Source organism: Hemibagrus wyckioides, linkage group LG06 (genome assembly GCF_019097595.1).
Source record: "Hemibagrus wyckioides isolate EC202008001 linkage group LG06, SWU_Hwy_1.0, whole genome shotgun sequence".
Taxonomy (NCBI): domain Eukaryota; kingdom Metazoa; phylum Chordata; class Actinopteri; order Siluriformes; family Bagridae; genus Hemibagrus; species Hemibagrus wyckioides.
Window position 1 is genome coordinate 43,367,523 of NC_080715.1, and position 11,556 is coordinate 43,379,078.

At 42.0% G+C, this 11,556-nt stretch overlaps 2 protein-coding genes across 3 annotated transcripts in view; one reads left to right on the forward strand and one right to left on the reverse strand.

Moving 5' to 3' along the window:
- The window catches only part of rev3l (REV3 like, DNA directed polymerase zeta catalytic subunit), a 25,222-nt gene extending 24,302 nt beyond the window's left edge, over positions 1-920 (forward strand). The window contains exon 32 of the mRNA XM_058391926.1: positions 1-920. This exon is cut by the window's left edge and continues 142 nt beyond it. The gene's annotated coding sequence lies outside the window, so the exon portion shown is untranslated.
- Positions 921-970: 50 nt separating this feature from the next.
- mfsd4b (major facilitator superfamily domain containing 4B) lies at positions 971-6,693 on the reverse strand. Of its 2 annotated transcripts, none has more exons than XM_058391930.1 (5): positions 6,643-6,693; positions 5,879-6,230; positions 5,438-5,606; positions 5,226-5,342; positions 971-4,679 (listed from the first exon to the last, which is right to left on the reverse strand). In XM_058391930.1, exons 2-5 carry the CDS (start codon positions 6,182-6,184, stop codon positions 3,400-3,402), a joined length of 1,872 nt encoding a protein of 623 aa, XP_058247913.1. In that variant the 5' UTR covers positions 6,185-6,230; positions 6,643-6,693; the 3' UTR covers positions 971-3,399. The 2 variants fall into 2 exon arrangements, with proteins under 2 accessions (XP_058247913.1, XP_058247912.1); XM_058391929.1 differs by having other exon boundaries at positions 6,311-6,687.
- Between the last annotated feature and the right edge of the window lie 4,863 nt (positions 6,694-11,556).

An 11,556-nucleotide genomic window follows, 5' to 3' on the forward strand; every position in this document is an offset into this window, starting at 1 on the left:
ACCACCTGTCTGTCTCTCTCTCTCGCTCTCTCTGTCTGTCTGTCTCTCTTTCAGTTAGCGTGGTGCTACGACGTCAGTGTTTTTGTGATTCAGTATAAAGCGGTGCTGTGTGTGTGTGTGTGTGTGTGTGTTTATAACTCGCATCAGATCGGAGTTGGCGGTCATTCGGACATTTTGCATGCGAGTGCGAGTTTTTGCACCGTCCAATCGGAGACGTCTCCGCAACCCCAGGCTCCGCCCCCTCGTGTGTGTGTGTGTTTTTTCTTTATTCTGATGCTTCACAGTCTCTCTGTAACTCTTTATTATAAAGTATTAGACCTCGAGTCCGGTCCTGACCCAGCCGCGTCTTTTAACGTTAACGTGTAAATAAAAGCTGTACAGTGACCGACGGTCCGGTCGCTCACACCGACGTCCCGGTCAGGAACGGGACGTGTTTTTAAAGCGCCAGATCAAAGCCGCTGACTCTTCAGGACACGCCCACCTTTCAGGGTCCCGTGTTTTTGGACAGATTTGATACAGTGTTATAAACGGAGTATTTCTTAAAGCGGCCGTTTGTGTAAATAGGGGGTTTAATCCGAGACTAAAGATCTGGACTGCAAGTCTGTATTTTTCACCACTTCCTGTTTCAGGGGGGTTTTTTTGGTTTCACGTCACTGTGGATTTCTGGAGAAAACACTAATAACTGCGTTTTTTAAATAAAAAAAACCAACAAAATAACAGAAAGGCGTTTCTAAGCTTTGTGTAAAACCTGAATGTGTGTTGGTCATGAGCTGTATAAAGAAAAGAGAAGAAGAGTGTGTATCTGTAAACTTGTACAAAGTCTGTGACTTCCGTTTTGTTGTGTTTGTTTTTTTTAATAGATGTCGTGCCATGATATGACAACAAATTGATTTAATTAAATGTGACGTATTCAACTGGTTTATGTCTTTATTTATTTAATCACAGATATCCATCATTCCATCAGTAGAATTAACTTCTCTTCATGTTCTAACTTACTAACACTCTTATCAGGACACTGACTCAGCTCTGGAGAGAGACAGGAGGAAACTAATCACACCCTTGGGTTAGTTTTCCCCAAATCCATGCTGTATGTAAAGGAGGTCAGGAGTGTGATTAGTTTCCTCCTGTCTCACTCCAGAGCTGAGATACAGTACAGTATAATATGAGTTCAATACAGTCCAATAGAATGTAGTGGTCAGATCTCAGCTCTGGAGTGTGACCGGAGGAAACTAATCACATGCCCGTCTTAGTTTACTCCTCATCAATCTTCGTGAATTTGGGGGAAAATTGCAGAAGGTCAGATTTTCCACCCCAAAAATATGGGGTCAGTCTTTGTTTTTGTTTTTTTTGGGTGAAAAATCTGACCTCCTCTGATTCTCCCCAAATTCACGCTGTACATTATGGAGGTGAAGAGATTAGTTTCCTCCTGTCACACACTGACCACTACATTCTATTGGACTGGATTGGACTGATGTCGTTCACTGTACAGCTCCATCACCTCACAGAACACAACTGATCACAATCCTGTGTTTATCTTCACCTCCTTTACGTACAGAGTGAATCTTAAGACGTTTGAAGAAAACAGAAGTGTTTCTGCGCTAAAATATTTTTCGTTAAAGATAAAAAAGGTGTTTTATTTATTTCCGGGTTTTTATTTGGTTTAGTTTGTGACAGCGATACAGCAGGATTCAATTCATTTATAAATAATCAAGACATGACATCAACGCTAAAACCAGACGTGGTGCATGATTAGACACGAGGAAAAGAGCACGAGAACATGTTCAGGGTCAGGAGGAAGAGGAGGGAGGAAGGAGAGAAAAAAGGAAGAGGGAGAGGAAGATGAACAGAAAGAGGAGGAGGAAGAAGAAGAGGTAGAGGAGGAGGAAGAGCAGGAAAAGCAGGAAGTGGAGGAGGAAGAAGATAATGAGGAGGAAAGAAGGAAGAAGAAGGAGAGGAGGAAGAGGGAGGGAAGAGGAGAAGATGAGGAGGAGAAAGAAGAGGAAACGCAGGAGGAGGAAGAGAAAGGAGAGGAGGAAGAGGATTTTGACCAATCACAGGGCTGGGTTTCAACACACAGACAGCCGATTGGACGTAGACTCTGTATTAAAACTCTTGTAGTGTAATCTTCACATTCAGACAGTGTGATCAGAGTAAATGAACACAGTGAGATCTCCCAGGTAACAGAGTGTTCACAGAGGGCAGTGATGCTCCACACCCTGCGGTCATCTGTTTCAAATCAATCACAATAAACTGGACGGCTGAAACATCAGACATTGGAACACACTCACGGAGAGGACTTCAGTCTGGACCGAGCAGCAGATTCAGCAGAGTGGACGAGAGAGAGTCCAGCTGCAGGAACATTAATAAACACACACTCTCTCTTTACCTACAGCTTTCAGAAAGTGATGTGTGTGTGTGTGTGTGTGTCGGACTTTTCATTTCAAACAATTAATAATAATTCACACACATTTATATTTAGATCAGACACACGCACACACTCACAAACACACACACGTACAAACACACACACGCACGCACGTACAAACAAAAAACACACACACACAGACAGACAAAAGCCACAAACACAAAACACACATGCATGTATGCACAAAAACACACACATATGCACCCATGCGCACACACACACACACACACAGGTAAGTGTGGTCACTGGGGGGGTGCTGCTGGTCCTGTGGTTTTCCACATTTCTTGTGTTGGTCACTTTCTTGTACATTTAAATCCATATATTTTGATTCACGTTGTAATAAACACAGCAGAGTGTGTGTGTTAGTGTTAAAACATTGTGTGTGTTCATGCTTCTCGCTCAAACCTTCCAGTTTATAAAGCGTATCAGGTTTTAAACCGTCCACACCTGGCCTTGTTCCTGATTGGTGGAGTGTGTGCAATCAGCCAATCAGCTCGCGATGCTGCCGCCTAACTTCCTGAGTTGTCTTTGTGTAAAAATGGCAGCATGTTGTGTGTCTGTGTTACGCAGACTACTTCATACAGCGTGAGTTTCATCACTATGAGCTTCTCTCCTTCAGGTGTAGTGTATTAAGTGTATTAGAGCATCACGGTGCCGTGATATACTACTGTGGGAGGGGCTTGGCGGACAGACGATGATGAAAATGCACGCTACGGTCACAGTACTTCATCACTCCTGTGGTCAGTCAGAGAGCTGAGAGTAATAAATAACTGAAATCAGCAAGAGAACAGCTGCAGTTCCATTACAGAGCCACCAGGGAGGAGTGTTGTGCTCTATAACATCATAAGTCAATAAACAGCGCCGCAGTTCTCAGTGCCACCAGCAGGGGGTGGCAGTGTTCACGTCAGTTCGATTCTCAGGTCAGGTTCATGGCAATTGTATTTGTAGTTATAAATAGTGCAGATTTTCACATTTCAGTCATTCTTCTCTCGATCGAGGAGCACTTTACGTCTGGGCGAATCACTTAAATTGGAGGCGGAGCTTGGAGAAGCTGCCACGGGAGTAGAGGAAGGAACGGGTGAAGCTAACTGGCTGCTGAGGGAAATATCCGGCAGCGAGGAGCTCGTTTTATTGGGCGAGTTTGTTAGGCTGGCGTCGTCCATCTCGATCACTTCGAAGTCCGCGTCGTTCCACTGGTCGATTTCCGACTCGTTGTCCTCGGGCCCCACCTCTTCCTCGACGTCGTCGTGGACGGAATCGAGTAGCGCCTGGCGATCCTCGCCGTCATCTACCCCACCATGTGTTCTGATTCGCTGTTTGCGTACCGCGGCGCCCCCTGCTGACGAGGCTAGCTTATACATCACCGGGAAAAGGATGGAGGTGACAGCGGCGGTGCCGAGAGCCAGGTACATCAGCAGCGGCTGATGCGGGATGCGTCCTAACAGGAAGCCCAGTGAGGCAGGAAGTACCATTTCCCCGAGCGCCGCACCGACCACGAACGCTGTGGCGGATTTTCCGCTCACTGTGGTGTACTGCTCCACCCAGGAGATGCCGCTGGGAAACGTAGCAGCCATGGAGGCACCGTAAACAGACGTGCAAACCCACAGCATCACGTGGTGCTGATTAAACAGCACCAACGACAGCGAGGCAACAATGGAACCCACCAGACTCAGGAGGATCAGGGTGCCCGGGTAGACGCACGCCGCGAAAAGGATGGCAGCCCCCCTGCAGGCGGCGAAGGAGCCCCAGAAGAGCGAGTTGAGCTCGGCGGCCCGCGGCTCCTCCATCCCGGCATACTCTTTAGCGTAGGTGAAAATGAAGGAGCCGTACGCCACCTCGGCTCCCACGTAAAAGAAGAAGAAGATTGCCAGCAGCAGAATGAGTGCCGTATGATGCCTGGCGAAGAACGGGGGCTTCCCCGATGTGGAAGACGCCTTGACTGAAGAGGCGGAGCTTCGCGAATACAGGATGAAGAAGAGGAGTGAAACTAACAGGATGAAGGCCCCGATGACCACATAAGCCCACATGGATGTCAGGGAGGCGCTCTTTCCCTGGAAGAAGGGCAGAGACGCCGAGGTGAAGTTAGATGGCGTGGATTGTGAGGCGCTCCGATCCGAGACGCCGTAGTCATGTCCGAACAGCAGTTTGGCGATGATGGGAGAGACAAAGGCCCCGAGGGCGAAGGAGAAGTGGAGCGCCTGCATGTGAGGACCGGCCTGATCACCCCACGTGTTCAGAATTAACACGTTCCCACCTGAAACAACACAATACACCTCCATCAAAAAATATCCAGTAATCTATAACAAACTAATAAAACAGTTTATAGTTATTACGGGCGATTTATTTAAATGACCCTGGTCACCTTCACTACATGACAAACAGCCATTATAATCCTGCTGTTATCTGTACAGCACCGTGAGAGATCTTTAAAAACTCATTACGCAGATCAATAAAGTGATGACTCAGCAAAATGGAGATGGATTTACAACCCCATGTCCTCGGAAACCTCCACTCCTGACCTGTTTAATTATCAGCTCAGCGTGTCTTACTCAACATGCGGAAGAGATACTCTGAAACACAGCAGGGTTCCTGAGAGAACTGTCTCACCAGCCCATTGGAGGTGGAGGTGTGCTAGCTCAGTGGTTGGACTACTGATCAGAAGGTCCAACAAGCTACCACTGCTGGGCCTCTGAGCAAGACCCTTAACCCTCAGATGCTTAGATACAATGCCACTCGCTCTGGATAAGGTCTGCTAAACACCAGAAATGTAAATGTAAGAGTGGACAGTGTATACTCTCACCTGTGTCCAGGATTCCCATCGACACGCCCACGCTGGAGACAAGAGCGACTAGAACCAAAGCTTTCTTACAAAACGGAGTGGCAAACATTCCAAACGCAGTCATCAACATGGCAAAACCTGCACACACACACATACACACACCCTTTAGTGTACAGATATGAAGACAGTAATAAACAGACACGCGGCAGCTCTGAGGGAGATGGAGCTCTCACCCAGCAGCAGGTGAGGGTTGATCAGGTCAAAGAGAACTCCTCCCAGCAGAGAGCCTGCGATGTAACCGGACGCTCGGCCTGCGAAGACGTAGGAGATGTTACTGATGTTCTTATTCACATTAGCGGCCAAATCCTCCAGCATCGGCCCCAACACGGAGATACACATTCCCTGAAAAACAATAAGAACACAAACACAGAGATCCACATTCCCAGAATTCCCCTGTTCTCTGCTGAATTGTGAATGTACTTTATTTTATTGTGACGTGTTTAATATGGAGGTCTCCGTAGTTCTGTCCGTGACTGAGGAAGTTAAAGCACGGAAATGACAGATTGGATTTCTATGCAAAAGCTCCAGACAAACTCAGGAGACCGGACTTGCATGTGCGGCGGAGCGGGAATCAGATTTGCTGATAAACATGACTGAGAATCGTGGAGGTTTACCAAGCCCAGGAACGAAGCGCAGAGGGTGAGGGTGATCATCCAGCGTCCGCACGCTCCTCCGTCACTCCGTTTAATCTCCACCTTTTCCCCCGCCGCAGATTGCACCAGCCTCTTCCCTCGCTTCAGGGCACTTTTCAGCCCGGCTTTCACATCCTTCCTCTTGTCGAAGAGCGTGTCTTCCTCTTCCTCCTCCTCCTCCCCCTGCTCGGGGTTATCGTCCTCTTCCTCCTCGTGCATCCTGGCGAAGCGTACATGCTTCTTCGTCTTCTTCTTCTTCCCCGAGAGATCTCCAGGGCTGGAGGACATGGTGGAGAGGCTCTCGATGATGATGATGATGATGGGATCTCAGGACCTTGGAATAAAATGTCGATGTAATTTGAACTTTACACTTTAAGTCTTTAGATCAGTCTAAATGTTGAGCTTTATTATTACCTGTTGTTATTGTTATTGTTATTAACATCAAATATTAAGTTCTTCCCTCTGGTCTATTACAGCGTATTACTGATATTTATATCGTTTATATATATCTATAATTTCACTTTATTGTATAACTCTAATAAACCCTTCACATTAGGTCCTTCATCACAGCACGAGACACTGCACCGCTAGTTCACAGCTAGCATCAGCTCGATAGCATTGTATGCTAAGACATCTCCATGAACTACAAAAAATAAGCGCGGAGATTTATTAATAAACCCCGGACATCCCTAAATAACACAAATCACATCTAGAATCTTCACATTTTAACGATTTCTAAACGCTACCGTCAAGCTGCCGGACGTCCAACTCCTCACCGGAAGTGGACTTTTACAAACTTCCGGCTCTGTCATCAACGTCAGGAAGTCGTACATTTTTTTTGCTGTCCAATTCGTTTTTACATATAATTCACGCTTTTTTCATCTTTAAAGTACTTTATAACTTACTGTAGACGGTCCAAGCTACGAAGCTTTTTTAGGTTTTATAGTCAATATTATGTAATAAATGTTATATATTACTTAAATTTATATAAAAACGCTAACGGTCGAGACTACATTTCCCATAACCCCCCGCGCTCTAGGTATTAGCACGTGGCTAACGCTCACGTCAGTGCGGTTTGTGACAGGATTTCAGAGCTGTCACGGAGAAACACGGGATATGTTCTGCGCATGCGCGAACACATTATATCGATAGATGATTTGTGGTTTTATAACAACAACTATTATAAATACTCGAAACTGCCAGAAATCACTTTCGTCATACTTAAGACGAAAAGTAGACGCGTTTCAGGACAAATCGCGTGACGGTGCAGATCGAGTAGTGACGTTAAAGCTGTTGTTATAATACTACTAATGACATGATGTTATAAGTAATATATGTACGGCAGCAATAAAAGTACCCCCGCAGCAGCAATTCTGCGCATGCGCAGTACACATCGTGATCGAGTAGTAACACGAGGAAGGTTAAAAAATGAAGATTTCACATGTTCCTTCATTCTTTTCCTCTTTTTTTAAAACTCATACTATCAGCTGAAATATTAGCACTAAATACTAAAGTTTAAAATTAAAATTAAAGTTTAAAAACCATTAAATATCAACGCCAGTCCATAATGACACGGTTAGCAGATGCTACATCATTATCTTTTTTTAAAGGATTCTGACTCAACACAGCATCTTCAGCTTCAAGACGCTTTTTACATGCTTCATGGTTGTTTAAATATTATAAAGATTTGGTCTAAAGTAAATAAAACTAAAAGGTCTGATGATCAGTAGCATGTGATGGAGAAAGCTTCGGTGTAAAACTCGGTAGAAGAATAAATAAATAAATAAAATAAATAAATAAATTAGGGATTCTGAGATCATTTATTCAGTTAGAGTTATTAAATCTTTTTTTTACAGACTCAAATTAATTGACTTTTTTTTACAGTATAGATTTAATCTCTAAAGCACTATGTATATATTTAGAAATAATTTATTTTATTGTATTTTATTTATTTATTTTTGCAAAGCTTTTCAAAATAAAGTGCCAAGTAGACTTTATAATAGGGCTGGGCAACGATTCAATTTTTTAATCGTGATTAATCGCACTGTTATACACAAAATTGTACAGGTAGCCTATCTATCTATCTATCTATCTATCTATCTATCTATCTATCTATCTATCTATCTATCTATCTATCTATCTATCTATCTATCTATCTATCTGCCTACCCACCTATTTATCTATCTATCTATCTATCTATCTATCTATCTATCTATCTATCTATCTATCTATCTATCTATCTATCTATCTATCTATCTATCTATCTATCTATCTGCCTACCCACCCACCTATTTATCTATCTATCTATCTATCTATCTATCTATCTATCTATCTATCTATCTATCTATCTATCTATCTATCTATCTATCTATCTATCTACACTATATTGCCAAAAGTATTCGCTCACCCATCCAAATAATCAGAATCAGGTGTTCCAATCACTTCCATGGCCACAGGTGTATAAAATCAAGCACCTAGGCATGCAGACTGTTTTTACAAACATTTGTGAAAGAATGGGTCGCTCTCAGGAGCTCAGTGAATTCCAGCGTGGAACTGTGATAGGATGCCACCTGTGCAACAAATCCAGTCGTGAAATTTCCTCGCTCCTAAACATTCCACAGTCAACTGTCAGCTGTATTATAAGAACGTGGAAGTGTTTGGGAACGACAGCAACTCAGCCACGAAGTGGTAGGCCACGTAAACTGACGGAGCGGGGTCAGCGGATGCTGAGGTGCATAGTGCGAAGAGGTCACCAACTTTTTGCAGTGTCAATTGCTACAGACCTCCAAACTTCATGTGGCCTTCAGATTAGCTCAAGAACAGTGCGCAGAGAGCTTCATGGAATGGGTTTCCATGGCCGAGCAGCTGCATCCAAGCCATACATCACCAAGTGCAATGCAAAGCATCGGATGCAGTGGTGTAAAGCACGCCGCCACTGGACTCTAGAGCAGTGGAGACGCGTTCTCTGGAGGGACGAATCGCACTTCTCCATCTGGCAATCTGATGGACGAGTCTGGGTTTGGCGGTTGCCAGGAGAACGGTACTTGTCTGACTGCATTGTGCCAAGTGTAAAGTTTGGTGGAGGGGGGATTATGGTGTGGGGTTGTTTTTCAGGAGCTGGGCTTGGACCCTTAGTTCCAGTGAAAGGAACTCTGAATGCTTCAGCATACCAAGACATTTTGGACAATTCCATGCTCCCAACTTTGTGGGAACAGTTTGGAGCTGGCCCCTTCCTCTTCCAACATGACTGTGCACCAGTGACCAAAGCAAGGTCCATAAAGACATGGATGACAGAGTCTGGTGTGGAGGAACTTGACTGGCCTGCACAGAGTCCTGACCTCAACCCCATAGAACACCTTTGGGATGAATTAGAGCGGAGACTGAGAGCCAGGCCATCTCGTCCAACATCAGTGTGTGACCTCACAAATGCGCTTCTGGAAGAATGGTCAAAAATTCCCATAAACACACTCCTAAACCTTGTGGACAGCCTTCCCAGAAGAGTTGAAGCTGTTATAGCTGCAAAGGGTGGACCGACGTCATATTGAACCCTATGGATTAGGAATGGGATGTCACTTAAGTTCATATGAGAGTCAAGGCAGGTGAGCGAATACTTTTGGCAATATAGTGTATCTATCTATCTATCTATCTATCTATCTATCTATCTATCTATCTATCTATCTATCTATCTATCTATCTATCTATCTGCCTACCCACCTATCTATCTATCTATCTATCTATCTATCTATCTATCTATCTATCTATCTATCTATCTATCTATCTATCTGCCTACCCATCTATCTATCTATCTATCTATCTATCTATCTATCTATCTATCTATCTATCTATCTATCTATCTGCCTATCTATCTATCTATCTATCTATCTATCTATCTATCTATCTATCTATCTATCTATCTATCTATCTATCTATCTGTCTATCTATCTATCTATCTATCTATCTATCTATCTATCTATCTATCTATCTATCTATCTATCTGTGTCTATCTATCTATCTATCTATCTATCTATCTATCTATCTATCTATCTATCTATCTATCTATCTATCTGTGTCTGTCTATCTATCTATCTATCTATCTATCTATCTATCTATCTATCTGTGTCTGTCTATCTATCTATCTATCTATCTATCTATCTATCTATCTATCTATCTATCTATCTATCTATCTATCTATCTATCTATCTATCTATCTATCTGTGTCTGTCTATCTATCTATCTATCTATCTATCTATCTATCTATCTATCTGTGTCTGTCTATCTATCTATCTATCTATCTATCTATCTATCTATCTATCTATCTATCTATCTATCTATCTATCTGTGTCTATCTATCTATCTATCTATCTATCTATCTATCTATCTATCTATCTATCTATCTATCTATCTATCTATCTATCTATCTATCTATCTGTGTCTGTCTATCTATCTATCTATCTATCTATCTATCTATCTATCTATCTATCTATCTATCTATCTATCTATCTATCTATCTATCTATCTGTGTCTGTCTATCTATCTATCTATCTATCTATCTATCTATCTATCTATCTATCTGTGTCTGTCTATCTATCTATCTATCTATCTATCTATCTATCTATCTATCTATCTATCTATCTATCTATCTATCTAAAATGAAACTGTCCATGTAAAAGTTCAGTGCCTTTCTCCGTGTTTGTTTATCCGCTGGTTCTATTTCTACTCCGGTTCCTCTGAGCACCGCAGTCGTCTTACGGTCTTCACAAATGCTCTCATTGGTTGAGACGCGTGATGACGTTTATCCCAAGCCAATACGGATCAATTGTCTGTGTGTGTATTCAGAGCCAGTGAGCAACAGACTAATAATTTACAAAATAATAAAAACTGCGTTAATGCGAGATAAAATAATTGTCGGCGTTAATTAATTAATGAGTTAACGCGATAATAACGCGTTAACTTGCCCAGCCCTACTTTATAAAAAAGTAGACTTTATAAAATGTTTAAAGTACAGTCTTTAGCTGTCTAACTGAGGGAAAAATACTTTTCTGTGTGTAATAAATAAATAAATAAATAAATAAATAAATAAATAAATATTTTTGCCCTGTGTAATTGAAGGGAAGATAGTTAAAAATTATTTTCTTTGAAGATTTTTCTGTTATCTTACATGTTTTCTTAATAAAGATATGTTTAAAAAATAAAATAAACAAACAAACAAATAAATGAATGAATAAATGAATCGTAAATATTTATTCTTCAATTCGATTCAATTTTATTTGTGTAGAGATTTTTAATAATGGACATTGTTGTTATAAAAATTCAGAATAAAAATATGACAAATCAAATATTTATATTTATTCATTTATTCCTAATAAGCAATTTCTTTTTGAATTAATTTAATTTATTTATTTTTAAATGTGTATAGACAATTGTCATAAATGATTATTTAGGATAATTTAGTAAAATCTCAGCAGAGAAAATGTCAGATTTTCAGGAAAATAAATTATAATTTGTTTTTAAAGATTTCTGCACGGGTGCCAAAACATTCGCTCAGCCGAGTCTGCTGTATGGAAGTGACTGATGGTTCTATGTTCTGATGGAGTGTGTGTGGTGTTTATAAATTGGCGTGTGTCGATCGGCAGAGAGAGAACAGACTAGGGCACACATCG

Excerpts from the sequence above, each read along its gene's own strand:
- mfsd4b (XM_058391930.1), bottom strand. The coding sequence starts at position 6,184 with ATGTCCTCCAGCCCTGGAGATCTCTCGGGGAAGAAGAAGAAGACGAAG. Across the intron at positions 5,343-5,437 it reads CAACCCTCACCTGCTGCTGG|GTTTTGCCATGTTGATGACT; the intron begins GTGAGAGCTCCA and ends GTGTGTGTGCAG. Across the intron at positions 4,680-5,225 it reads GATGGGAATCCTGGACACAG|GTGGGAACGTGTTAATTCTG; the intron begins GTGAGAGTATAC and ends GTGTTGTTTCAG.